The sequence below is a fragment of the Cornus florida genome, unplaced genomic scaffold (genome assembly GCF_030987335.1).
Source record: "Cornus florida cultivar Cherokee Brave unplaced genomic scaffold, ASM3098733v1 CherokeeBrave_3.0.0_Hap2_Chr06, whole genome shotgun sequence".
Taxonomy (NCBI): Eukaryota; Viridiplantae; Streptophyta; class Magnoliopsida; order Cornales; family Cornaceae; genus Cornus; species Cornus florida.
The window spans coordinates 83562542-83590523 of NW_026775576.1; the positions used below are offsets into that span (position 1 = coordinate 83562542).

The 27982-nt window shown below is 35.9% G+C and overlaps 3 protein-coding genes and 1 non-coding gene across 4 annotated transcripts; 2 read left to right on the plus strand and 2 right to left on the minus strand.

Moving 5' to 3' along the window:
- Positions 1–4267: 4267 nt before the first annotated feature.
- Positions 4268–10653, plus strand: LOC132312428 (probable inactive receptor-like protein kinase At3g56050). Its single transcript, XM_059810796.1, has 10 exons — positions 4268–4477; positions 4689–4820; positions 4926–5064; positions 6024–6095; positions 6248–6391; positions 6482–6622; positions 7202–7554; positions 8307–8497; positions 8585–8717; positions 9794–10653. The coding sequence occupies exons 2-10, from the start codon at positions 4718–4720 to the stop codon at positions 10363–10365; spliced, it is 1848 nt and encodes a 615-aa protein (XP_059666779.1). The 5' UTR covers positions 4268–4477; positions 4689–4717; the 3' UTR covers positions 10366–10653.
- An 877-nt stretch (positions 10654–11530) lies between these two features.
- On the plus strand, positions 11531–21240 carry LOC132312429 (uncharacterized). Its single transcript, XM_059810797.1, has 4 exons — positions 11531–12211; positions 18538–19023; positions 19851–20363; positions 20755–21240. Exons 1-4 carry the CDS (start codon positions 11699–11701, stop codon positions 20833–20835), a joined length of 1593 nt encoding a protein of 530 aa, XP_059666780.1. The 5' UTR covers positions 11531–11698; the 3' UTR covers positions 20836–21240.
- A 1044-nt stretch (positions 21241–22284) lies between these two features.
- Positions 22285–24339, minus strand: LOC132314976 (U-box domain-containing protein 1-like). The gene has a single exon (XM_059813737.1). It carries the CDS (start codon positions 24337–24339, stop codon positions 22285–22287), a length of 2055 nt encoding a protein of 684 aa, XP_059669720.1.
- A 3048-nt stretch (positions 24340–27387) lies between these two features.
- Positions 27388–27461, minus strand: TRNAI-AAU (transfer RNA isoleucine (anticodon AAU)). Its single transcript has one exon. It is a non-coding gene; the product is annotated as a tRNA-Ile (tRNA).
- Positions 27462–27982: the final 521 nt, after the last annotated feature.

The following is a 27982-nucleotide window of genomic DNA, read 5'->3' on the forward strand; positions in this document are numbered from 1 at the left end:
AGATGTGATGAATGGTGGTAGGAGTTGGGATATTTATAGAAGAGATATAAATTTTTTATTTTATCTTTTGAAAAAAGTTAAAAAAATAGATTTTTTATTTTTTAAATTATAGCTGTTAAGACACTGTTTGTGTCAGTCAAACAGTTCCTTAACAGCCAAATGCATTGTTTGTGGTCGAAATTAAAATTTAAAGCAAAAAATTTTTAAAAAAAAGGTTTTTAAATTTATTTTTGGCCCAAATCAAAAAATTTTTTTGGACAAATAGTGCCTATTTTTTTTTTTTTATTTAATGAATTTTATTATTTTTTATTTTAAAAAGAGAGAGCTTAAAATCACATATTTTTGGGTTTTCCTAAAAATACCTGATGCGATGGCCCTATTACATACTGCCAGATGTCAAAAAGAAAACAAGATTCCTCCAAAAACAACGTCATTTTGTCAAAAAAAGAAAAAAAAAAAAAATTAAGAAAAAAGAAAAAAGAGCGATCCGCCTGCGAGGCCATGTGGGTCCGCCCAATTTCCACTATCCTGCTGCAATGGATTTGGGAGCCCAAATCGCGAGAAAGGCCCTTCCGCTAGAGCGCTGTGGATGCTCTACGCCTTAACTGCATAACCCCAACCCAAAAATAAAATTAGAAATATACATTTCATCATCATGTTTTTTTTCCTTAATGAATGAGATAGTTGACATGATTTTTTTTTTCTTTATTTTTGACATTTTATTTATATTTTAGATCACATCTCCTCAGCCATTTTTAATTACTTTATTACATGTTAGTTTTTGGTCGTATGTTACATCTATGCAAATTTTTTTTTTGTTATTTACAAACGCATCAACTAGTCCATATTCAATTTTTCATACCACCTAAGTCCTTTTTTTTTTTTTTTTTTTTAATAAGATTTATTCCTAATATCTTCCTATTGGTTAATAAAACTATCTTATTGAAGTCATATGTATATATAATCCCTTTATATTATTATTCTTTGGTAAATTAGGTTCTATTTGTTTGGATATAAAATCTTTTTTTATTTTTGATGTTTGGTTGTCGTAAAATATTAAGAATAAAAATAAAATCTAACAATAAAAATAAATTATTCATCAATTTTTGACAAGTTATTTTACACGTAATACCTCAACTTCAATCTAGATCTTTGTCAAATATTAAAAAAAATATATATAAATATATATTATTTGAAAAAAAAAAAAAATTCCGCAAAAAAAAAAAAAAAATTTAGGTGGAATATATTGTACATACATTTTCATATATTGTGTGCTGAAGCCTCAAAGTTGTGGGCTTTAATCAATGGCATGTCAGGAAAAAAAAAAAAAAAATCAATGGCATGTAGTTGTTGACAAAACCAACTTCAAGCAATTAAAACTATATACTATTTTTAAAGATTTGGTTGATGAAGTACAACGGTATTCCATCAATGGACATAAAGAAGTCCCACGCGATCAGGGTGTGATGGTGGAACCCGCCACTCTTAATGGAGTGGTTGGTGTGAATTGTGAATTGCTCCAAGTACGTGTTTTTTATTTATTTTATTTTATAAATAATCAAAATAAATTTCAAAATGTGAAAATAGGGATAAGAATGAATTGGATGTAGAAGTAAACCTAGATTGTTGTTCTTGAAAAACCATCCACGTCCCATGGATTTAAATCACTGTTCAAAGTGGATAAGAAGAGAATTGAAATTAGGTCGGATCTTAGACCAAAACCTACGCAATCTGTGTGCCCTTCTTATGAGTTAAACACTAGAGCCAAACAGCCAAAAACCAATAATACTACTAGCTTCTAGTGAATTTCGTTGTCACAACACTGGACCCCACTACTATAAGTCTATTAAGAAAAGTAAAAGTTGCCTCAAGAAGCTGGAGATCCACATCATTTAATATTCCGGTGTGCACATTTTTCTCTACATTTAGCTATTCTAATTTATTGAGAGGACCCAAAAAAGAAAAAGAAAAAAAAGAGAGAAATTAAAAGTCAAACAAGCTACAAAATTATGGAATTTTTTAATGCGTTTTTAATAATTTCAAAAAAAAAAAAAAAAAAACCTCCAAAACTATTTACTCAAAAAAAAAAAAAAAATCTTTAAAATTATAAATTGTTTAAAGATAATATTAGTATATTACCCTTTATTAACTCTGAACTCGGAATGTAAGAGGGGTAAATTCTTCGATCGATTTACATTGATATTCATTTAAGTCCGTTACATCACGATGCAATCAATATCATGGTTGAAACGGAGCCAATGAAGGGCCGGGGGCATGTGCCTCTTGACCTGGTCTGCCCTGCCCTCTAAAATATATGTTAATTTTTTTTTATTTATATGAAAAAAATTAAGCAATACCCTTACTAATTTTTTTTTTTATATATATAAAAAATTATATAGTGCCTCTCTAAATTTTGTGATTACGTGTATATATATATATATATTTTGCCCCAATATCCGTTAATTTAAAATCCTAATTCCATCCTTGATTATGGTTATGAATCTTGATTCCGCTAGTACCTAGATTTTAAATTCTAATTTGGTGTTCGGAATGAGTATGGCTCCTTTTGTTTGAATGGTAGGAGCTCTCAAGACTGTAATTGAACACGTGGAAGAGATCGATGAAAGGATGATAAAAGGACTGGATCATGGAAGTTGTTATGGTCATCTGCAAGAAAGAAGACATGCGACCAAGCAAAAGGATTTCACTTTCGGTCACTCTCATCCCAATAGAAAAACATGTCGATTGGCTGGGAAGTTTTATGTACTACTAAAATAAACAAGTAGCACATTATAGTAAATGAAAATGACAAGGGGGGTCACGTCACTCATAGAAGGTCCACCATTGTGATGTTTGGCTCTTTGTGTTTTCATCTTTTGAAACTTAGGCGGCTCTTTGTTTAGTTAAACATGATTTTTAAGTGGTAAACATGGATTTTATCAAGTGTTTGGCAAAGTAACTTTTCCTATCCCTCTAAACATCCATCAACTATTGGAATTAAGACTCCCCAAGTTTTAAAGAGGATCACATTATACTTTTGAAGCTAACTGCTGTGGCCGGTAAGTTAAACACGTGTGTTGCACGTGACATAAAATAACTTATTCAAGGATCTAATATCTCTTGTTATATTCATGTAATGCATGTTACATAAAATTACTTATTTAATGGCCTAATACCCCTTGTTATATTCATATAATAAAATAATTTACTTAATAACCTAATACCCCTCGTTATAGTCACTTTACCAATATTTAGGTCATTAAGTAGGTTATTTGACATCACGTTCACTATATGTGCCCAACTTAATGATCAGTGTGACTTTCGTTAGTCTTAGGAATGTAATACTACTCTTTCTTAGAATTGAAGAATTTAATTACAACAATTAATAGTTGAGGAGGATATTTTGTAACAAGTCAATAATTGAAGGCGTTTTAAAACACTTTTGTCACCTATCTAAAGTAGGCACACAATTATTGGGTATAACCAATCATATACTATAATATAATTTTTTATCATTAAGGTGAATGGGAAGACTCCATTGCACGGGAGTATTAATTATTTTCCCCTAGAGCATAATAAACAAATTGAGTTAAGCCGAATTTAGACCAAATTCGAGCTTGAGGCTAGGGCTCATGTATTAGTGTTCAAAATTAACTGGAACATTTATTGTTGAACTCGGCTTGTTTAGTTCACTTCATTAGTTTCAAACTTGTTCTGGAGATTGAAACTAAGATTGCTAAGGACAAAAATTGATTATATATACAAAAAAATCTTATAAGCAAGTTATGTTGACCAAACTCAAGGAGTTTGTTTGTAGATACATGTTGACACATCTAATTATTCAAGTTAGATGGAATTTGATCTCGTTTGATAAATTACAAAAATAAGCTCGATTTAGTTTCAAAAGTTATTTATTTTCAGTTCATTCCCAATTATTTATTCTAAAAAAAAAAAAAAAAAAAACCCCTAAATCCAATTCCTCATTAATTTAATATTTGCCCTAACTGGCTCACCAATTTCTCCACAACTCTGAAACAATTTTATTGTATTACAAGAACATAGGCTTTGCTAACTTTATTAATACTTATTGGTTTATCAAAAGACTACCCGCCAAAACTAACAGACTTAACGAGTACTTAGGTAAGCAAAGATTAAAAAAATAAAGATAATTACGAGGTTGGCCCACCAATGAATGACTTGTCTGCTTTTACTCAGTCCAATCGATATAAACACTTGTATTCTATCTCTATGTAATGTATCTATATTCCCAAGTCATCGCCGGCACTAGTATTGTATTGCTTCTTTCTTGCCCCCATTGCTTCCGTAATTTTGCCGTAACATTTGCTTCCCTCTCTCCCTCTCCCTCTCCCTCTTAATTAGACCCATTCTTTCACCTATACATACAACAACACACATACACACATACGTAGTATTTATATGATTACATATATATATATATGTATCACTGTTTGTATGAGTAACTATTCGTCTTCTACTCTTTTACGAAGTCAAAAAATTTTGGGTTCACGCGTTTTCTCGTTTTCTGGTCTAAATTAGTTCGCAATAACGCGAACCCACTTTCGATCTCGACAAATTCCACACGGGTTTTCAGATTTTAGTTTGTTTGAGCTGTTTTTGATTCAACCCAGTTCTGATTTTTTTTTTTATTGATCTTATCTTGAGAGAAGAAATCTGGGGTTTCTTCTAGTTAGTTGGAATGATGGACTTTTGGAGATCCAGTGAGCGCCGGATTTTCATGGCGGTGATGATGTGTTTCCTGTTCCGGAATTGTAATCTGTGTTGGTCTCTCAACGAAGAAGGTATGAGCTTTGTGGTGGCAGTGACTTTACATTCTTTCTGCTTTGTTTGGTTTCTGGGAAAGTGAAGATTGAATTTGGTGTCCTATGTTATTTCTTTGTGTGCAGGCTTAGCTTTGTTGAAATTTAGAGATAGAGTTGTGAGTGATCCATTTGGGGCTTTGTCGAATTGGAATGATGATGTCGGAGTGATTAATCCGTGTTCGTGGTTCGGCGTCGAGTGTTCGAACGGAAATGTTGTGGTTCTGTAAGTAATTCTTTGTGATATATTGTTTTGCATGATTATAGGAAGTGATTGTTTTGTTTTTTTAGCTTACACTTTATATATATATATATATATATATATATATATATATATATATATATATATGACTCTTTTCTGGTTTTTCTTTAAAAAGATGTATGAGATTTGTGTATATTAGATCTATGGTATGAGCAAACCTACTTACCCCTCTCCCTACCTTCTAGATAAATCAGAATAAGAAATTCTCAAAATAATTAAATCCACATACTACAATTTCAACACTTATGCTACTTTCAGTAGCATGGAATTGGCGGCTTGGAATTGAAATTGAAAAAAAATTAGTTTAAACAACTCCCAAAATAATTAAATCCACATGCTACGATTTTAACACTTATTCTGTGTTTGGTATCATCATGATCTATGATGTGAAGTGCTATGTTTCGTAGCATGGAATTGGTGCTTCGGAATTGGAATTGAAAAAAAAAAAGGTTTAAACAACTCCACAAATAATTAAATCCACATCCTACGATTTAACACTTATTCTATGTTCGGTATCATCATGATCTATGATGTGAAGTGCAATTCTTGATATACATATATATATATATAGTTATAAGTGATTGCGGTAGAATATTAAATATTGATTTTCGTTGTGATTATATATGCTACTTATGATTTAGGCAGTTCCAAGAGATAAGTGTATATACTAATATCTAGTTGTTCTGTATTGAGAATTGGTTCAATATCGTGTGCGAAAAAAATTCAGGTATCTGTCAAATGTCAATCAATGAGTAAACCATGAATTTTGTTGTTTAACATGAAGGATGGTTAATCAACTGTTAAGTGAATATTGCTCTGATATTAAATTAAATTCAATTTTTACACATAAATGGTTTTGAATCTTGGTTTCAATGGATGATGAGTTTTAATCATTCTAGATTTTGAATTTGTACCAATTGCAGGAACTTGAAAGATTTGTGTCTTGGAGGAACACTAGCACCGGATCTTGGAGACCTGGTTCGCATAAAGTCTATGTAAGGATATATCAATTTATTACATAGTTGCAAATGATCTGTAATATATATTATTGTTATTCATCTTAAGGGGGACCATATTTTTCTTTTAATTTTTTTGTATCCCACCTTCTGTTTTATGGGCATTGTTTTTACTGTGAAGTTCTCTGCAGTATTTTACGCAATAACTCTCTTTCTGGAATCATCCCTGAAGAAATTGGAGAGCTAAAGGAGTTGGAGGTGTTGGACCTGGGGTACAATAACTTCCGTGGACCACTGCCTCCTAGACTTGGCAATAATTTATCACTGTCAATCCTGTAAGTCGACAATAATGAGTAGCTTAATTGTCATTTTGGACATCTTTTTATTTTCTGCGCAGCTCAACTCATTTTCTGATTATATTGCAGTCTACTGGACAACAACGAGCTTCTGGGTTGCATATCTCCTGAAATTCATGAGCTCACAATGCTTTCTGAAGCTCAAGTAGATGAGAATAAGCTTTCTAATGCTGTGCAAAGATTATCTTGCAACAAAAGATCCGTCTCATGGTACATGTGTGCAGTCAATTTGAAATAACTTTTCTATTTTTTAATCTAGTTATTCAATAAGGTAAGGCATAAGAAAGTGTAAATCTTGTATTTTGTTTAGTGGTTAAATGCAGTGGGTTTCGCATGCTATATCTTTGTTGTGGTTCATGGAGTCATGAGTTTATCTTGTGCACACATCAGCAGGGCTTTACGGTCTTTTCATATCCTCCAACCTAATAGAGAACTTGCTACTCCTACAACCGGGCTCTTTGCCTGGGTGGTATGATCTCCACCTCCCAAGAGGGAGGTTGAGGTTCAAGCTCCAAGTGGGGGAAAATAGGTGTTAAAAAAAAAGGGTCAATCTTCATAAACTTCATTGTAAATGAGAAATACAAATAAATATGCGGAACATGAGCAACGCTGGTCGTTCATCTACTTGGCTTATCAAGCATGAGCTAGTTCAAAGATTTTTGGGTTTCGATTGCAAAGGAAAAGAGAAAATTGCTCCTGATTGACATTAATATACAACATTTATTACAAGCCATGATGGCTTGTTGCTTTCTGGTCAGCTTCATGACAGATGCTTTTATATTTTTCCAGGAACATTGATGAAACTCGAGATGTAGCTCAACGGAGATTGCTATTGGTGGCAGATCATTCACCAAAGAATCTTAAAACGGTCTTGCCAGAAGTATATTCCTCATCACCTTCCTCTGCCCCTTCCCCTTCCCCTTCCCCTTCCCCTTCCCCTTCCCCATCTCCTGCAACCACACCCTCTCTAGCAAAAAGTCCAAAAAACCATCATGTTCTAATATACTCTTTAGCCATAGGGGGTTCGGCATTGTTTCTCATTTTGGTCATTGGCATATTATATTGTCGAGGCAATAAGGTGGCTGTTGTCAGACCTTGGGCCACAGGATTAAGTGGGCAGCTGCAGAAAGCATTTGTAACTGGTACGTTTTCATTCCCACAGGGACAAATCACAGTTGCATTTTTTTTTTTAATTCTGATTTCTGAAGATGCTCAGAAGGATAGTGGCCTCTCTTTAAATGTTGGCTCCTAGGAATGCTACTGGGCTATTATTTAGAGTTGGAATCTCTGTTCTCTCATATTAAAGCAGTTATCTAGTTAAACACGTATTTGATTGTCTTTTAATAAAAACAGATAATTTCCTAAGCATTAATTTAATTGGTTTATCAAGGGAAGTATTTCTTATGCTGCATCTTGTACTGTTATTTTACTCCCGGAAACGTTATCCTTGGGCAAGATTTTTGGGAACATTTAATTGGCTTACTATTTTCCCCAATCATCTTTATTGGAGAGTCTGTGGATGGATAATCCTTGAATATATATTTTTATATATATATATATATATATATATATATATTTATGTTTGTGTGTAAATATATTTTATATTTACTCTTTTTTTTTCCCCTAGTTGGTACTCACACACACATGCTTCCACCGAGGTTCGAACCCCTTACCTCCTTTGGGAAGTAGGGTTTTGGTACCACTAGGCCACTAGCTCGTTGGTTATATATATATATATATTATATTTACTACATGATAATCCTTGCTTACATGCATATGAATCAAGCTTATATAGCAGGCAGTACTTCCCCTATGTCCCTGTTGAATTATATGTTTAAGAATAAGATTTATATGTTTAAATCTTGTGCTTCTGTGTTGTGGCTGCATATCTCAGGCGTGCCAAAGCTCAAGAGATCAGAGCTTGAGACAGCTTGTGAAGATTTCAGCAACATAATTTCTTCTTCACCAATTGGAAAAGTATACAAAGGAACATTGTCCAGTGGGGTTGAAATATCCGTGGTATCTGTTGCAGTTACATCTTCCAAGGATTGGTTTAAGAATCTGGAATTTCAGTTCAGGAATAAGGTAGTTTGACAAATTAATTGAACTAAGTTTTGTGTTGTTTCAATTCACTCGAGCTATCCTGAATGTTCCGTTCTGTAATGGTTTCAGATCGACACTATATCAAAATTGAACCACAAGAATTTTGTGAATCTTCTTGGGTATTGCGAGGAAGAGGAGCCATTCACTAGAATGATGGTTTTCGAATATGCTCCAAATGGGACCCTCTTTGAGCATTTACACAGTAAGTATCTAACTCTATATTTCAGTTTATGTGGAAACAGATTTTTACTCCGGTCAATATTTTAGGTTTAGCTGTGAACACAGACTAATAATAATCTGGAAAGAAATAGTGCATGTGTTCTGGAAGGTATTACATTTTTTTATTACTGAACATTTGGCATGGCTCACCTTTTAATGCTTCTAAGGAGACCTCAAATTAATTTGATGTTAGAAGTGTGTAAAACCATGTAATATGTTTTTCAGTGTCAGGTATCATCAAAATTTTAATGAACTTATATAAAATATTTTTGTCTATACTTGTCAAAAAATTAGAAGTAAGAATAGAAAATACGTTGAAACAACATATATCTGTATTAAATATTTGACTTGGTCCAATCATATAAGTCTCTTTTATATTGGGGAGATATTTCATTATTTAACTTCCCACTATACTAAAGTTGAGGTTGGACTGGTTCATATCACTACCAAAATGACTTAGTCTGCATTGGCTGCCTGGGTGGTTGTGATCTTTCTCCTAAAAGAAATTATTTAGTGAAATTCTTTTTATTAAGAATGTTTTAGTGAGATCCTTCTATATAAAATATTTTTATTGATTTTTGAGATAAAAAAAGGAAATATGTTGAAACAGCATAAACTTAATTCAATATTAAACAAAATGACTCGGTCTAGTTCATATAAAGCTCTTTTATATAAAAAGAAATATTTCAGTATTAAACACCCCACTTGCTAAAAAATTGAGGGTTTATTAGTTCATGTCATAGTTATCACTGTCAAATAACTTGGTCTGAATTGGCTGTATGAGGCGTTGTGATCTTCCTCAAAAAAGTAATGAAAGAAGAAACTTAATTTGAAGATTAGACTTAAATCATTGAGATATATTTTGACTTGGTCTCTGTTATTGTTTGTGGACATAAATCTTTGGTGCTGAAGTATGACCCAGAATTTTTTTATATGCATGTGACACTCTGATAAGGTCATGTAAGAACCATGAACTGTATGCGGGAATATTATTTCCTTTTGTATTGACCTCTAGCGTTGTAGGAAAATGAGACCTTTAACCCTGGTTTTATCCTGCAGTAAAAGAATCAGAACATTTGGACTGGGTGATGCGGATGAGGATTGCAATGGGGATGGCCTACTGCCTCGAGTACATGCACCAATTGACGCCACCAATGACACACAAAAACCTCAACTCTACGGCTGTCCATCTCACTGAAGACTATGCTGCCAAAATCTCAGATTTTTGTTTCTGGACTGAGGCAGCAGCTACTGAGATGGAACTGCATCCGTCAAGTAACGTCTACAGCTTTGGTGTAATATTGTTCGAAATGGTAACAGGCAGGCTCCCTTACTCGGTGGATTGTAATAGTAGTTCGCTTGAGGACTGGGCATCCGACTATTTGAGGGGAGAACAGCCCCTTAAAGAAATAGCAGATCCGACTCTAAAATCTTTCGAAGGAGATCAGCTCGAAAAACTTTGTGAAGTGATTAAATCTTGTGTTCACCCTGACAAAAACCGGAGACCGGACATGAAAGAAGTTACTGCAAGGTTGAGAGAGATAACGGCAATAGGACCGGATGGAGCAATCCCAAAACTCTCCCCTCTTTGGTGGGCTGAGCTTGAGATTCTGTCAACAGAAGCAAACTAATAGGTGAAGTTGAAACTTGTAATTATAAGCCTGCTTTTTTTTCTTCCTTGGTGAGGCAAAAGTAAATTTTACTCGCAGGTTGATACAGCTTGTATCTAGCTTAGAAACATGATATCTGTACATGGGCCGAGATAGGGAAAAAGCTGGTTAAGTCCTGTTTCTTTTGGTTTGATGTTTAGAATTTGGCTATGTAGAATAAAAGCAAATTATATATATATATATATATATATGAAACTATGGGACTATGGGAGTATGGAAGTTACATATTTGTATAATTTTTTCATTGTACTACATTCTTTAATTTCCATATTGAATGAAAATGCATTGAAATTTAAGGAGCACAAAAAATAGTTGTGTTCTTTAATTTCCATATGCAATGAAATTGCTTGGGAAAGATAGAATTTATATTTGTTTAAAATGTATTCTCTCATTATATATACTAATACAAAGTAAATTGGTAAATAATTGAAGTAAAAATGATATTTTACATTTATGCACCATTTTTTCTTTCTTTTTACTCCACCTCCCTTTTGGTCTAATATGTGGGTAGGATGTGCCTCGTCATTCCTTTCCTTCGAACCAAACAAGGCATGAGTGTTGTGACTTAAAAGATGATACCCTTACTTTTATTTTTATTTTTATTTTTTAATTTTTTTAAACCCAAGAGATTGAATGATGATGATACCTTCTCCGGGGGCCAAATCCAGCCCTGTTTAGAGGATATAAATAAATTACAACTACATTGTTTCTTGATATATATATATATATATATATATATATATATATATATATATAAATTCAAAACAAGCAGGACAACTACAACCCACCACACCCCCACCCACCTAAAAACAAAAAATAAATCAATAAAAACAAAGGCCCTAAAAAAAATAAAAATCATTACTTACTAATCATAGAAAATTAATATCTATAAATGTTGCTCCTACTTCAAAGAAATTAATAAAATTTTCGAAATCAAGTTCAGATTCATTTATCAATTTGTAACTATAAAATCTCTAAATAATTAAATATTTCAACTACAATAAATATAAAACAAAACTTAAAAAAAGAAAACAAAACTTACGTACACCAAACACAGGTGGAAAAAGGAAAGTGGTCTTACTGGTCTGTTACGATTATACGGTACTATCTTTGTAAGAATCCCATCTTCTCCCCCTCTCTCCAGGTCCTTTACCCAGTTCCCCTTGCTTCCGACTTCAGTTATTACTCTCTCTCTATAAATATCTATATATATATATATATATATATATATATATCGGATATATATCAGATTACTCTCTCTCCCTATATATATAAATAGGATTATATAATAGCCATGGCTGTCTCAGTCGAAGAACAGCAGAAGGACCCGATCTTGGAGCCCCCAATTATTGACGAAGAACCCTCAGATGATGACGACGAAGACGAAGACGATGACGATGACGATGAAGATTTCGATGAAGAGGAGGAAGAAGAAGAAGAAAATCTGACAGAAGAATCGAGAATGCGGTCGGAGAGAGCTAAAATGGAGAACCTATTCATTTCTATATCAAGGAAGAGAGTTCCTCTGAGAGTCCACCGTGTGTTGATCAAGGGCAGCACTAAGACCAATGACTCATTGATCGAAGCCGAAATTGAACAACTCAGGCACGCCACCACAATGCAAGACCTTCTTCGTGCTGCCACTACTGCAAATGCTCGCCTTCAAAGCCTCGAAATCTTCGATTCCGTCAACATTACGCTCGATTCGGGGCCGCCTGAGCTGCCGGCGACCGCCAATGTCATCGTAGAGGTTGTCGAGACCAAAAAACCCCTCACCGGTGAAATTGGCTTCTTCTCGAAACCTGAGGTGATTCTCTCACTTCTATATATATACATAATAAGCTAATGTTTATTGCTTAGTGATGAATGAATTGGAATTTGGAATTGGATGATAAATTTTTACTGTTGAGCGAATGAACTCTAAATTGGGCCTTTTTTTTTTAGTTTTTTATTGTTATTATCAAGTTGTTAGAGGATTAGATTCAATGATCCTGATGATATGTGACATTAAGGCTTAGAAATTGTAGGAAATTGTTTTGAATCTGCAACAGGGAAATTGTCATTTAGTGTTGAATGAACTTGTGTGGACAAATTTTTGGACCAGACACCATTGACCAATGGCAGTATGCCTGACTCTAAGGCACATGACAGGCACTGGCACAGATCACCATTTTTTGGTCTACACAACTGTGTGACTTTTTCCTAGTCATTTTCCCTCCGTTAGCAGTTATCACATATCAGTGCTGAGGAAGAAGGATATTCCTTCATGACTAAACCTTGTGTTTGGGCACACAACATATGAAGTAGGGATCTGAATCACTGATTTTGTGACATTTCGTAAATAATTCAAGTGCTTGCTATGACTTAGAGAGATGATAGTGCATCCAATGCAGTAGTGGAAGGTACCTTCTAGTCATCATACACCTAACAGGGTGGTTCCATTTGATTTCGGAGCATCTCATTCCTTCGTATTATCGTCATTTGTTGCATCATTGGTTTGCTACCTGGGTTGTTGAGGGATCCTTTCATGTTCAAGAATCTGTCAGCTGATTTACAACATTGACAGAGCATGCGTAGTGAGAGTTGGTGAGGCTGATAAGCCAACCAACTTGATAGTTATCGAGACGAGGGAGTGCGATGTCATCTTAGGTATGGATTGGCATGCAACCTACCATTTCAAGGTGGAATGTTATGGTAAGATAGCGGCATTTCACATTCTTGATGGACCCTTGATTAAATAAAGGCATTCAAGATGGATTTTCTCTTGTCAGGTTTCTTTAGTTTATTGATGGTGGAGTAAACGCATATGGTAAAGCAGGTTCCTCTGTCAGTGAGTATGTCAATGTAATTCAGGAACTACTTGGGTTTCTCATTCACCCAATTGAGAGAGAGATTTCACAGGGACTTGATGCCATGAGTCCCTTTGTCAATGGGTTTTCAATGTATTATAGAACTGGGTTGTCATTCAGGAGGGCGTTAAACTTTTGTAGCAGGAACTACTCCAATTTCCTTATCGTCGTATCATATGCCTCTTGCGGAGTTGAGGGTGTTAAAGGAGCAACTGGAGTGCCTGTTGGAATGTGGTTTCTGAGACTGAGTTTGTCTCTGAAGCAGCAACGAAAAGGAAGCTTCGATGCGGTTTTGTTGATTATAGGCAGCTGAATGTAGTTAAAGTAAATAAGGATCCTCTGCCTGGTACTCATGATCTATTTGACCGACTGAGAGATTCTGGAGACTTTTCTAAGATTGACTTAAAGTTGGGTTATCATCAAGCGAGTATTCAGGAAGAGGACCTACCAAGTGAGTATTAGGGAAGAGGACCCTATGCAAAATAAAGTGGGTCTGATGTCTTAAAAACATTGGATTAAGGTAGTTTAAATTTATGGTGAATTTTTGTGAAAACTTTGAATAATGGAAATCTATTTTGATCAAATTCTCACAAATGAGTCTTTATAACTTCAATTGATCGATTTAACATGTGTTTCCAACATGTTGGATGGGGTTAGGATGAGTTAATTTCATACGGTTGGGCGAACCATGCACTGATTTGAGAAAAAAACTCGAATAGGCATTAATGGAGGATTATAAAATTTCCAGTGAGATTCTGGCTAATCCATGCTATGATTTCACACCATTGTCTTCTACTTTTAATGAATATATGTGAACAATTCCTACAGTTTGGGTTTGAAATTAGAATTTATTAGTAATGAATTAAAGGATAGCCGGTGGAAATTTCAGTATTCAAATGTATAGACTGATTGCAGCTCAGAGGATGAAGACCTAGCCATGTCCAGTGTCCAGCAGAACCCCGTCTGCATGCCTGGAGAGTGTGGGCATTTGAGGGTTGTGGCGGTCTGGTTGGGTCTACTTGAAACCGTGTGCCAAGTCTGCCCTGATGGATTGGTTTCAGTTCAATCCAACCCCGTTGACCGGGGATTGACCTTTCCTCATTTTGTGTGCCTCGCATATTTCAAGAGAAATTCCTTTGCTGAATTAATTGGGAGTGTAGTAGATAAATTGAATGTTGATCTTATACCTTCTATGTAAGTAATATATACATGTATATATAGCGAATACTTATGTATAGAATTATTATCCGAGAACAGCCACTTTGTGCAAAATGAAAATAATGCCAAAAGTTAGGTCTATCTTAGTCCATCCCTCCCAGCACTCTCTATTAATGGGGACCAGACAGGTCATGACTCTATATATTTATAGACATTACTAATTATAGGTTTTGGGTGTTAATTCAATAATTAGAAAATGTAGAATTGACTTACCCTCCTATAAAATAGTAATATCACTTTTGTTTGGTTGTTCTTTGGTTTTCAATTTACAAAATTATCTGACTAGCCGCCCACAATATATATATATATATATATATATATATATATATATATATATATATATATATATATATACTTTCCCTGTTCAATTAAAATTAGTGGTTTTCATTCAACGGATATTACAATTTTGATTCTTAATTACCATATTTATAATCAATGAAAGCATGGATTAATGTTAATGCACTGGTTTTGTTTGTAAATTGATAAATTTGTGGGCCAGTTATATTAATAAAATGACAAATGCATGCATGGACTGATGGATGTACAATGAATATGGGTCTTGAGAGAATCAGTAACATTAGTCTAATACATGGTAATGCTTGGCAAGTAAATTAGGAAATTGGTTATGGGGAAACTTTTAATCATTCTGACTACAGTGCATGAGATACCAAGATTGTTTATAGGTTATGAGAGTATCCTTAGGGTTTTGTTCCCTAAGGAAAATAGTTTCGACAGTCGAGACCTGTGAGTTGAAAGACCCCAGAACCATGACGGCGATATGGAAATATCTTGCTATTATGATCCTAGCTGTTTGGGCTTACAAAGTGGGATCTTTAGGATCCAACTGAGCTTTCCAGTTTGTTTCAGGCTGGGTCTCTCTAATTTGAGATTGATAATCCAAATAAAATTACAACAGTATAATTGCTTTTGTATAAATCCTTCTAGTGACAACTCTAGGTTGAGTCTCAATGTACTAAAGTTGCACCAACCCTTTTGGTGACAAATTCACGTTGGGTTTCAAAAACACATTCTATTAACATAATATGAAATTATTTAGTTGTACATTTTCATAGATTATTGCCTCTAATTGTTTGGTTGTGCTTGTGCATGCTTTCTTGTTGTCTGTTGTGTGTTCATGTATTCACATAATTAATTTTTAGCACAATATCATTCATTTCACATGCATTACATTATGGGCCTTGGGTATAGGGTGGACCAATTAGTTAATAAACTAGCATTGTAGATTATTAAGTGTGTGTATTTACTTTCTAAAATGTCGAGTTCTATTTCGTTTATTAATTGAAGTTTTCAGGAAAATGGAGGGACAGTTTAGATGGTACACCATTAGATGATTGAGGATTTATTTATTACTTATTTTATTTACGATAGAGTATTTGAGCAACTTGTTTTGGAACTGTAACCTTGTCATCTTAAGAAAACTGATTGTAATTAGGGCATTTGGGAATCTTTTTTTTATCCTTAACTTGTGGTTGGTATTTAATTTTGTTGTAGTTGCTAACTGTGAGAAATGATATGGATGTTTATTTAGTCCATATCATACGGGAACTAGTGTTAGCATTAATATTAAGAGCATGTCTCAAAGTTCATGCACATTTAATGGGTGGCCTGTGAATTCTGGGTTGTGAAATTATGGACTGCATCACCTAACAATTAACAATTCATCAATTTTTTTTTATCCTTTAATTTTTAAAGGGTTAATTTCATTGACACCCCCTCAGGTTTGGCCAAATATCACATTGAAACACCTTTCAAAAATTACTATCACTTAGGTCCAATTTTACTTTTTCGTCACTGACACTGTTAAAATTGTTTGAAAAGGCAATTTTACCCCTAATTTTTTAATACCATTTATTTCAAAATATCATCCAACTAAAATAGCTATTTTATCCCCCTCATTCATTACTCTCACCTACCCCACTCCTTCTCTCTCTTCCATTTCTCTCTCTTCTACTGAATGGACCATGTTAGTTTTGTTTTTTTTCCATCTCTTTCTTCTCTATCATACACACAAACATATACCTACACACAGACAACCATAGCCGCGGCACCACCAACACCCCATCACCGCCGACCACCAACTACCACTCTCTTTATACACTTAATTCTCTCCTCTGCAACACTCAAAAAACCACCAGTTTGTTGTGAGCTCTTCCATAAATCACAATCTTATATAAATTAATTTCATGGTAACGGAACAGTCATAGTCCCAAACCATAATTCAAAAATTAAAAACTTGGCACTAAGTTGAAGTTTGGCCTGGTAGAGTTGGATTGTAACAGAATAATTAATTATTTTTTCTTTGTAACTAATTATTTTTTCTTTGTAACGATAATTGCTTCCACGTAGCTGGTGTCAGCTACAAAAATTGCTTCCACGTAGCTGAACTGCTGCTGGATAAGTAGCAAAGCCTTGGGATAGTATGTGACTATCCTTGATGAGGCACATCTGCTTCATCGTCATTGTCATCCTCCTCCTTTGCAATGAGTACAATCAACTAGAGAATCAATTTCCACAAGAATATGCTTAAATTGTAATTGTGAGCCGATTTAATGCCTTCCTAAATAACTCTTTTTTTTTTTTTTTTTTGATAAGTAAAATATATTAGAAAACGTTCAAGAGGGGAACGCATCCCAAGAGCTGTACAAGAACCAAGAACAAAGAAAAAAAGAAAGCCTAAGGATCCAAAGATCCCAAAAAGTCCAAAAGCTCCTCAACAGAGGAACAATCTCTCCCCATACCCCAACTAAAAAGAGAACAAATAATAGAATACTTAAGAGCCCCAATGGATAACTCCTCCCCAACAAAGGATCTTTTATTGCGTTCTTTCCAGAGACACCACCAAATGCAAAGGGGAGTCACCCTCCAGAAATCGCGAACTTGAGCCCCCACCCTTTGTCCCCTCCAGATATCAATAAGACCCCGTGAAGTCCGAGGCATAACCCATTGAACGCCAAAAAGACCCAACATAAGACTCCAACAGTCATGGGCCACTGGGCAGTGCAAGAGAAGGTGATCCACAGACTCTCCATTGGTCTTACATAGACAACACCGATTAACAATGACATGTCTCCTCTTCCACAAATTGAACCAATTGCAATTTATTGCCCGAATCTGCAATGAAATGTTCATCCCTGCCTCTAGGGAACACTTCTATTGCCTGCTTGTCCTGGGTTTCCACTTGGTGCTCCATCAATAATGATTGCCATTACTATTAATTTGCAGTGTATTTGATGAACATGTGCCCAAAGAAAAGATTGTTGCATATACAGATAATATGTATGTACGTGTGTGTGTGTGTATATATATATATATATATAAATCTTTCAAATGTATCCTTCCCATTTTCTATGGTTCTCTATTTCTTGTATATATATATAAATCTTTCAAATGTATCGTTCCCATTTTCTATGGTTCTCTATTTCTTGAGGTTTTTCTTCCTGTATGTCAATTAAAAAGATTCATACACCATCCCATACCTCTTTTATGAATCATTCCCTTTTGACTTCAATATAAGATGTTTTAAAATTACAGCAAGAAGAATTGTCTTTGAAACGTTCAATTACAAAAAATGTGAAAACATAATTTAATTTTTTACTAGGATTTAAGTAAGCTAGAACATGTGGTCATGTGCCCAAAATATATATATATATAGAATAATTTTAAATTCACACAATCAAAATAAAAGGATATCCAAGTCATTTCCACTATTTTTCTAAGTCAACATAGAGTCAAAGGGTTAACAATGTCTTCTTACAAGTAAAAAGTGGTCTGACACATCTGAAAAGTAACTTTTGGGGTGTGAGTGAAAAACGGACCAAATGTTTGTAATGTGAGTGATAGTAATTTTCGAAAAGTGTTTCAATGTGATATTTGGCTAAACCTGAGGGGGTGTCAATAAAATTAACCCATTTTTAAATTGGCTTCAGGAGAGCAGCTCAATTTGCTCTGTGATCTGAATATGCTCTTTTTTGCTCATTTTGGTTATAGAATTGCATAAATGTCACCATATTGGCTCTTGTGGTTTTATCATGAACTATTTTTGTAGGCTAGATCTTGGTCACTTGAAGGATCACTCAAGCTGAAAAACTTTTTTGGACTCGGGGACCTTTGGGATGGTTCTTTGGCTTGCTCCTGGGATCAAACATCAGAGGTTAGTGCTGGTGTGTCTTTGCCCAGATTCAAAGGACTGTTAACTCCTATGGCAGCTCGGGTGTCTCTGCTTACCCAAGATTGGTTAAAGTTTTCTTCTTACAAAGAGCGATCCTTGGGCCTCTCTATTGGCCTAATATCATCAAGTAACCATGACTTAGCATATAATCTATCTTGGTGTACCTTAACAGATCCATCACAAATGTCATCCAGGTCAATAAGGAGGCAGCTTGGACATGGTTTACTCTCATCTCTGAGATACACATGTAAGATTGACAGGAGAAATTCACCTTCGAGACCGACTCAAGGATATGCTTTTGTTTGTACTTCTAAAATTGGTGGTCTTGTACCAGATTATCGGAGCTTACGTTTTTTCCGCCAGGTTTAGTAACATTTTTTGTGCCTTTTCTGTTGATTTCCTCTATTCTCATTGAATTATATTCTCCCAAGCTATTTTTGTATTTCTTTATTCCACTTAAGCTGTAATGTCATCATCTTATATGGTGCGATGACATATGTTAAATATGTCTTGGTTTTCCTTTGACTTGAAACCTTCTGCATAAATTTACTTGTTAGTCCCTTTAAAGTCTGTTATTTTATATTTTACTATAAAAGGGGTGAAGAATATAATATTTAATTTTGTTAGTTTGTGGTATTCTAATTTTTTTTTTTTTTTGGCGGGGGTGGAGTCCTGACCAAATGGGTCCCTAGTTTGTGGTCCTTTTAATTGTTTTATTGTATATGTTTCTAAGGTTCATCATCATCATCCTTACCTTTTTCCCAAGTGAATGGGGTTTGCATGTTTATGAGGTTCTTGTTTTGATCCCTAATCTATAGGACTTTGTGTTTCGATCTCTGATAGGAAGTTAAGATTCACATTTTCCAATATTAGCTTGTAAGTTATGGTGATGACCTACTCTGCGAATTCTCGACTTGTCTAGGCTGTCTTTAGAAATAATATAAAAAAATGCTTGTATTCTTTTGTTTTGATTATAGTTGGTTGTTTTATTATCATGGTAATATAACTCTTTGTGTGTGTGTTTTCCAAGTGATCAACAAAAAATAAACTTGTGACCCTTCCCCATTAGTGATGTGTTTACTGTGCTATGAGTTATGATGACAATCATAACCTTATCATATTTTTGCCCCTCTATGTATCTGATGCTGAACCAATCTCATTTTTTATTTGAATATTGGGTTCCACAACAGGAGTTTGATCTTCGTTATGCTTTCCCCTTGGGTTTTGATCATGCTGCATTGAACTTCGGTATCTCTGGTGGGGTGATTTTTCCATGGGGAAGTGGATTTTTTAACATGCCCTCATACATTCGTGAGAGATTCTTCTTGGGTGGCAATTCTTCTCCCATTTGCACCTTGGGAGGCCCAAAGACATTGTTGGGTTTTAAGTCAAGGGGAGTGGGCGCTAGTGATCTACAAAGGCAAATTAGAGATAATTCCAATGATGAAAGTTCTGACACTCCTGGAAGGGATTTTTTTGGTGGCGACCTTGCTCTTACTTCCTTCATGGACCTCTCTTTCGATCTTCCTTCGAGGGTATTAAGAGAAGCTGGTATCCACGGACATGTTTTTGCTTGTGCTGGGAACCTTACTAAACTAACAGAAAATGCATTCAAAGATTTTTCTTTTCAGAAATTCCAGGAGTCTTTCCGAAGCTCTGCAGGATTTGGGATTGTTGTACCCACCAAACTATTTCGCATGGAGGTGAGTTATTTGTCCTGAAACTTTATATAACAGGTCTTCAAACTCAAGAAAGTGGGGAGGCCGTTAAATATTCATAATACTCCAGGAGTCTTTTGAGAAATTCTTTTCCTACGTTAATTTGGTGTTTTTATGTAATACAGCACGATTGTATTTTTTCTTTGTGGGTGTGTTGGGGGTGTTAATATTGTTCTTGCTGGCAGTGTACTTTTGGAAAGTTGTTAATTGGACAAGTTCTTATATGAGATCCGTAAGAACTGTATGTGCCTTGCATGAGTGCCACCTTCATGACAGTTCCCTGAAATTTAATTTCTTCCTGATTCTTTTTTGATAATATTTTCTAACTAGACCAATCACAGAACCTCACTCACATCTTGATTTTGTTATCAATCAGGTTAATTACTGTTACATTCTGAAACAACTCGAGCATGACCGTGGGAAGACTGGTGTGCAGTTCAGCTTCTCTTCACCATAGTAAATTCTGGAGTCAATTCAATCCTTGTTTGATGCTGAGTACGAAAACTTTCAATGCTGAGCAACATTCAGTTAATGCAGGAAGCCCGTCACTAGCCAGTTTTTCGTAATTCCAAATCCTGGGTAGGTTTTGTGATGTGCAACACAGGTGTAACATATTATTGAAGGCATCTGTACAGTCATAATTTTCTCTGCACCAGATAAGCATAGCCTACGCCAAAGGATCTGACTCTGTCTTGTTTCTCTTTCGGTGTTGCCAGGCAACATACGCCCAGATTTTTATGTTTTTAGGAAAAAATTGTATTGTGGGATTATATTTTGCACTCTGTATTGACATACCGCTTTTCCCAATTCCTCTTGAATTTTAAGAAATGAAATAAAAAGGCTTATCCTCGCTTACCTTTAATGGTGTGTGTAACGACCCTCACCCTGGCCAGACACAATATTGTCCGCTTTTGGCTCACCCAGACCAGAGACTTCCCAGGGGGTCACCCATTCTGGTACTACTCCAAGTTAAGCACGCTTAACTACAGAATTCTGATGGGTTCACGGCTTAACTACAGAATTCTGATGGGTTCACGGCCATCACGGCTTTAAACGCGTTGTGTCATGGAAGGGTGTTGAATCTACATATAGTACTTACCCCATCCACACCCAGACGATGTGGGATTGTGCACCTGTAGCTCGCCTAATGTGGTAGCCTACTGGTGCCCCTTGCACACGGCCACATTTCCGGCTGGGTCAGGCTCTGATATCATTTGTAACGACCCTCACCCTGGCCAGACACAATATTGTCCGCTTTTAGCTCACTCAGACCAGAGACTTTCCAGGGGGTCACCCATCCTGGTATTACTCCAAGTTAAGCACGCTTAACTACAGAGTTTTGATGGGTTCACGGCTATCACGGCTTTAAAACGCGTTGTGTCATAGAAGGGTGTTGAATCTACATATAGTACTTACCCCATCCACACCCAGACGATGTGGGATTGTGCACCTGTAACTCGCCCAATGTGGTAGCCTACTGGTACCCCTGCACACGCTCACACACACCCGCCCACAAGGTCGCCACAGTGTGTCAATGTTGAAATTGAATGGCTATGTTTATATGCTATTTGATGTGTAATTTTTGTGGAGAGATATCAAATGGCATGGGAATATCATCAGAACACTAATAACCTAAACTTGTGTACCAGTGGGCGGTAGGGTTGGACCAAAGGTTGCCTTGTTGATTTTCTGGCAAATACTGCTTGCAGAAACTATTTTCAGATAAATAATTGAATGTCTAAGCAATATCTTGGTTGATTGAATAAAAGGAGATAATTACCGAAACCCTATCTGTCAAAGATGAACACATTGGCATATATATGACAAGAGTGACAAATGAACACAATATTCATTTATGTAATTTCCACAAATATACACTGCACTTTACAACTTACAATCAGCTCTGTTATCCAACAGGATTGCGAGCTTGAGAGCAGCATCTATTGAGCAACCTAAGTAGAGCATCGGCTTTTCTACAAGCTTTCAAGGAGCCATCAGCAGCCAAGCTTTGCAGAGAAGGGATACTCCGCGGATTCATCAGCAACCGTCTTGCAACCTCCTCTCCACCATCTTTGCACAGCCCCAACAGAAGAGTAATCGAATTTTCTTTCCCCTTGGGAGATCCAAATCTCAAGAGATCAATAAGAAGAGGCACCAACACCCTGCTCTTTCTTATCTCCTCCAGTCCTTCAGAGGACCCCAAAAGCAGAGCAAGCAATGCCAAGGCATCATCTGTTATTCCTGCCCTGTCATCCATCAACTGCTCTATGAGCAACGGTACTGCCCCAGCAGTAACAACACTTGCCTTATTCATGTTATAAATTGCAAGGTTAAAAAGTGCTGTTGCAGCATCTCTTTTCCCGGCTGTCGTGCCTTCTACTAGTAGCCCTACCAAGGCCGGTATGGCCCTGGGACTCGCACCAATGATCACCTTGTAATCATCTATCATAGACAAGCTGTAGATTGCAGCTGCTGCATTTTCTCTTGCCTCCATTGTTTTCCCTGATTGTAGAACATTTATTATGTTGTCAATTGCTCTGGCTGACATTATTAGTACCTTGTTGTTCTCCAAGATTGAGAGGTTAAGAAGTGCAGTGACTGCATTTTCTTGAATTCTTGGATCCGGGGAACAAAGTAATGTCACCAGAAAAGGAATGGCTCCTGCCTCGGCTATTAACCTGCGATTATCCATGCCAGTTTTTGCTAGTAACCGGAGCTCATATGCTGCTTGTCTCTGGATAACTGGTGAACCGGTTGCTAGTTTCCCCACTAGGAATTCTGCTGTCATTTTGACTGCATCCGAGGCAGTTTTTGTGGCGGAAATGTGATCAATCACTTTCTCACATAACTTTCTCTTGCTGCTGCTTCTCCCCATATCCGAAGAAGATGATAATACAGATTCAGTTACTGGAATGTTGTTCTCCTCACACCATTGTTGGGTTAAACTCTTGAGTGCATAGTTGGGTATGAGGGCCATGTGAATTAGCCTCTGCCCACTTTTGGGGCATGTGTGATGCCCTGAATTGATCCACTGGGCAATCGAATTTCGATCATAAGTGTGCCCTGATGCAACTATCACAGGGTCTCTCATCAAGTCAAGTGAGATTGGGCAACGAAATTCATCCGGGATGCTGAAAATCGTTGACTGAGAAGATGAAGAATGATCATGATTCCTCCTGAATGAAGCCGAGCGCAGTTTCAGTTTTTCATTGGTTCCCCCACTGAAAATCATAGGTTTGGATAGTGAAACAAGGGATATGAGATTGTTTATGTTGGAAACCACTATTAGTCCACCTGTGCCTGCCTGCTTGTCAGCTTCTCTCTCGAGTTTCGATATTTCTTCATCATAATCAACAGGGTTTCTCAATCCAATGAAGCTTAGGATCTCCCTCACTTTCCCAAAATCAATCAACCCCTTTTTCTTGCTGTTCCTCTCATTGTTTGCAGCCATTACTCCGAGAAGCTCTTCTCTTCTTTGAACCTCCTTTGGATCAACAAACAATTCAACCTTTTTGGCTTGCTTGTGAAGAAGCTCAACTTGCTCTCTAGTGTCTGCCGTGACATCAAGCAAGCTGAGAGGCAAAATATCAAGTGCCCTTCCCATCTCCTTCGCAATCACGTGAAACTGATTCGAAACAAACTCCGTCTGCATGAGGTTCCACAAAGAACTGCCTTCCTTGCACACTTGTGTCAAGAACTTCACCCTCCGAATCACGGAGAAGAGCTCTGTGAGGCAGAGGATTGATGATGGAGGAAGTGGGCTGTTAGTTTCTTGAATTTCATCAAACAATGAAGAAAGAAGTTTGATCCTTCTTATCATTGTGGATACATTCTTGACCTGCACAAATGGAAGCTTTTCAATGGAGGTAACATCATTGGAGATGTAGATCAAGGACTCTAGCAATGAACCAGTTGGAAGAAAGCCTGCAGAGACCATGAGAGGAGGTAGAGCTAAATCCATGGTTTCTGATTATGTTTTTTCTGTTCATTGTTGTTTTTGTGATTTTGGGTTTGTTAGGGTTTAGATTGCTTGGGAAGACGTTCAACGTTTTGTGATAAATTAAAATAATGTGATGGACTGTTGACTGTTTCTGTTTGTACTGTTTATAATAGGCGACAACAATAAGATGGCTAAGTAGGAGGGAAAGGCTTACTGGGGTGCTGCCACTTGGAGGACATACCGGCCTTATAGGGTTAGCTATATTCCCCGCCAGTTTTATATTCAATTCAAAGACACACACACACACACACACATATATATATGTTTGGTTATGGATTGTCTTATATCATCTGGTCAGACCTTAAACATGAATTGTTTTAAGCACTGCAATTGGACAATTGCACAACTATAGTAAGGATCAACTTTTCGAAATTTCAACCGAAGGGCGAGTTAAACAGATTTCTTAGAGGTTGCGGACATAGTCTAAGTTTTGAAAAACATCTTATACGAGTCATGTGAATTAGTCAAGGTAAAAGTCCGGACACCCCGATTATAAAAAAAAAATAAAAAAATAGACTAACATTAGACAATTGCATTATAATAAGGATCAACTTTTCGAAATTTCAACTGAATGGAGAGTCAAACAGATTTCTTAGGAGTCGTGGACATAGTCTAAGTTTTAGAAGACACTTTGTATGAGTCATGTGAATTAGTTGAGGCAAAAGTCCGAACACCCCATTTATAAAAAAAATTAAAAATAGACTCCTCTTCCGTTGGATGGTGAAAGTGGAACCCACATGCCCTAGTCTAATGTTTGGCTCTACATTCGGTTGAAAATTTCGTTTTTTATATCGCCTCTCCTTGCATTATATACAAACAGTGCAGGATAAAAAGGCGGGTCATATAAAAATGGTTTGATTTTGATCCATGGGAGTTGAGAACTTTGTCTTGAGCTTGGGAAAGTAGCGTATGGAAGGAAGCAATAACCTGCCCAACTAATTAATTAAATGGGACTAAATTCACCTGTATCATGCTAATTTTTCTCTATGTTGTCTTTTAAAAATGACTTTTTGACTTGGCAATCTGTTGTTGGAATAGAAAGCTTATTGTGGAGTGAATGACTGCTCTCATTCGAAATTCCTACTTTTTGAGACACCTTGCACTACATTATTAAATATGATGTTCTTGTTCAAACCTATTATGGAAAGGAATTATGCTCTTATTTTCAGATTTTAATTTCTAACTCTCGTTTGACTCTACTCTCTTAAGAAATAGTCTAATGACACGACTCTCATTTCATGACGGTTGAAAGTTTCAACTCTTGAAACTACCTTCAGAATTTTTTCAATAATTTTCTTGTGCATGTGAGATGGAGGTACTACATATACTTGGTGGTACAGCTTTAAAATGCTAACACCACCATTGTAAAAAGGGGTAGCTCCACCTCTAGGAATTTTTTTGATGAATTTTTGGTACATATGAAATGGAGGGACTACATATATAGGTGCACTCTAAGATGCTCATACACCACCGTCATCAAATAAAAAAAAAGGAGCAACTCAGTGTATGTGATGTCATTGCGTGTATTTTTTTGATTTTAACTTGTGCCATCCAGATCAGAATAAAGTAATCTTACCATTGCAACAAAACCCACCCTCATCCTCTACCAAAAATAAATAATAAAAAATTGTCAAGCTTGAAAAGACTTGTTCAAATTAATTTTCGAACTAGACTAATTCAAATTTGAGAAGAAGTTGAGTTTGTAGACGCCCCCTAGTATCACCCAACATTTCTTGATGTGTTTAACAACACTTGTAAATAACTGATTGTAAATCCATGAGTTTCAAGTTTCAATCTATGAATGTATGGCTGCATTTGGATCAAGCATATCTTAAACGTCAGCAACACTAGATTGATCTTATGAGGATATTTGTCCGTCTATAAATCAGATTGTATAAATTCTCAATCGGGAAGAAAAAAAAATAACACAAACACTACGTATAAATTCTCAATCGGGATGCTATTATTTTGCAGTTCACGTTTTATTAAGATTGATCACCATTAGAAATGCTTGTTTTTATGAAGAAAAAAAAAAACACAAGCACTCCGTATAAATTCTCAATCAAGAGGCTATTATTCTGCAATATGAAAAAAAAAAAAACACAAACACTCCGTATAAATTCTCAATCCGGGAAAAAAAAAAACAACACAAACACTACATATAAATTCTCAATCGGAATGCTATTATTTTGCAGTACACGTTTTATTAGGATTGATCACCATTAGAAATGCTTGTTTTTATTAGTGTTGTCATGAGAAAGAGAATGAGATGTGCGTAAAAGTCTACAATACCCTGAAATACCGTATCTCTCTAAGGTTCTCGGCCTGTTGAATTTGGTGATGGGACTCACCTGATAAATGATCTAACGGCTGAGAGGCTCCGGGTACATCATTCCCGATATTGTAGGATGTCGCAACATATGCAAAGCATCAAGCTTGATACTGCTTAGTAGCACTAAACTTTATCATTAATTCTGTAATGCTTAATTAAAATAAAGCCCATTCGACTTGGGTGTGACCAGAGTTTGGAATTTTGTTTCTGGATTATCTCCGCCTAATAGGTCATTCTTTATACATCCAAGTATGTAACATTTATTTATCATTTTTCTAGTTGCGTTACTAATTTAATTAGATACAAATCTCATATAGATGATAAGACAAATATGCCTGGACTTGAAATTCCCAAAAAAAAAAAAAAATGTTTGGACTTTGGTGAGGAAAAATTAATAAACAATAAATCTAAATCTAATGCTGACAACATGTTATTTAGTTACTTCAATTCCAGAATTACAGCTACTAGGAGTTCAATAGAAATTGAATATAAAGAGGTAAACATTTTGAGAGATCTTTACGTAAATGGAAAACCATTTGGGCCAAATCCTAAAAGCTAAAAAAACCCATTTGGGCCCCCACACGAAGAGATTCAAAGTCTGGGCCAGGCCCATATCATAAGGGAAAGGGAAAAGGGAAAAGGGCAAAGGCCAAAGGGAGTAAAAAAAAAAAAAATTTTGGCCCATGCAGGTTTCGAACCTGCGACCTTCGCGTTATTAGCACGACGCTCTAACCAACTGAGCTAATGGGCCGTTTGCTTATGAGATAAATATAATTATATTGAAGACGACTAATGGAAAATAAAAGGAACTCACGTTTTAGCTTGCAACTCGCTAAGAAAAGATGCCTAATTGGTACAATTTGCACCAAGATAGAAAAGGCTAGCCCAAGTGCACGAGAGCGGCCTTAACACACGATTACTACAAACCCAAAGAACAGCGCCATTAGTCTGGTGCCTAAGAGCAACACCAAGGTTCATGGTTGCACAACATGGTTTCTTTCACTGACCTCCTCTGCTAGACAATAGCTGGTCCATAACCAATCTCAACCAGAATTCCATGGAAATGAATAAAAATGGTCCTTTACCCCAAATTCCAAATTCAAGAACAATACTCTCTTCAGTCTACAAATAATTTGAAGAAGAACAAGGCTTTCATTCTGTTTTTTCTAACCAGGATTTTGCTCGGAGATGGATTTCACAACTGAAATTTTCAGTGAAATTTTAAAAGAACAACTTCGATGGTATACAGTGTAACGGCTCAAAAAAATTCAA

Bases quoted from the DNA above. Each gene is read 5' to 3' on its own strand.
- LOC132312428 (XM_059810796.1), top strand. From the start codon at position 4,718: ATGATGGACTTTTGGAGATCCAGTGAGCGCCGGATTTTCATGGCGGTG. The intron at 4,821-4,925 runs GTATGAGCTTTG...CTTTGTGTGCAG, and splicing joins TTGGTCTCTCAACGAAGAAG to GCTTAGCTTTGTTGAAATTT. The intron at 6,392-6,481 runs GTAAGTCGACAA...ATTATATTGCAG, and splicing joins AATTTATCACTGTCAATCCT to TCTACTGGACAACAACGAGC.
- LOC132312429 (XM_059810797.1), top strand. From the start codon at position 11,699: ATGGCTGTCTCAGTCGAAGAACAGCAGAAGGACCCGATCTTGGAGCCC. The intron at 12,212-18,537 runs GTGATTCTCTCA...CTATTTTTGTAG, and splicing joins GCTTCTTCTCGAAACCTGAG to GCTAGATCTTGGTCACTTGA. The intron at 19,024-19,850 runs GTTTAGTAACAT...GTTCCACAACAG, and splicing joins GCTTACGTTTTTTCCGCCAG to GAGTTTGATCTTCGTTATGC.
- LOC132314976 (XM_059813737.1), bottom strand. From the start codon at position 24,339: ATGGATTTAGCTCTACCTCCTCTCATGGTCTCTGCAGGCTTTCTTCCA.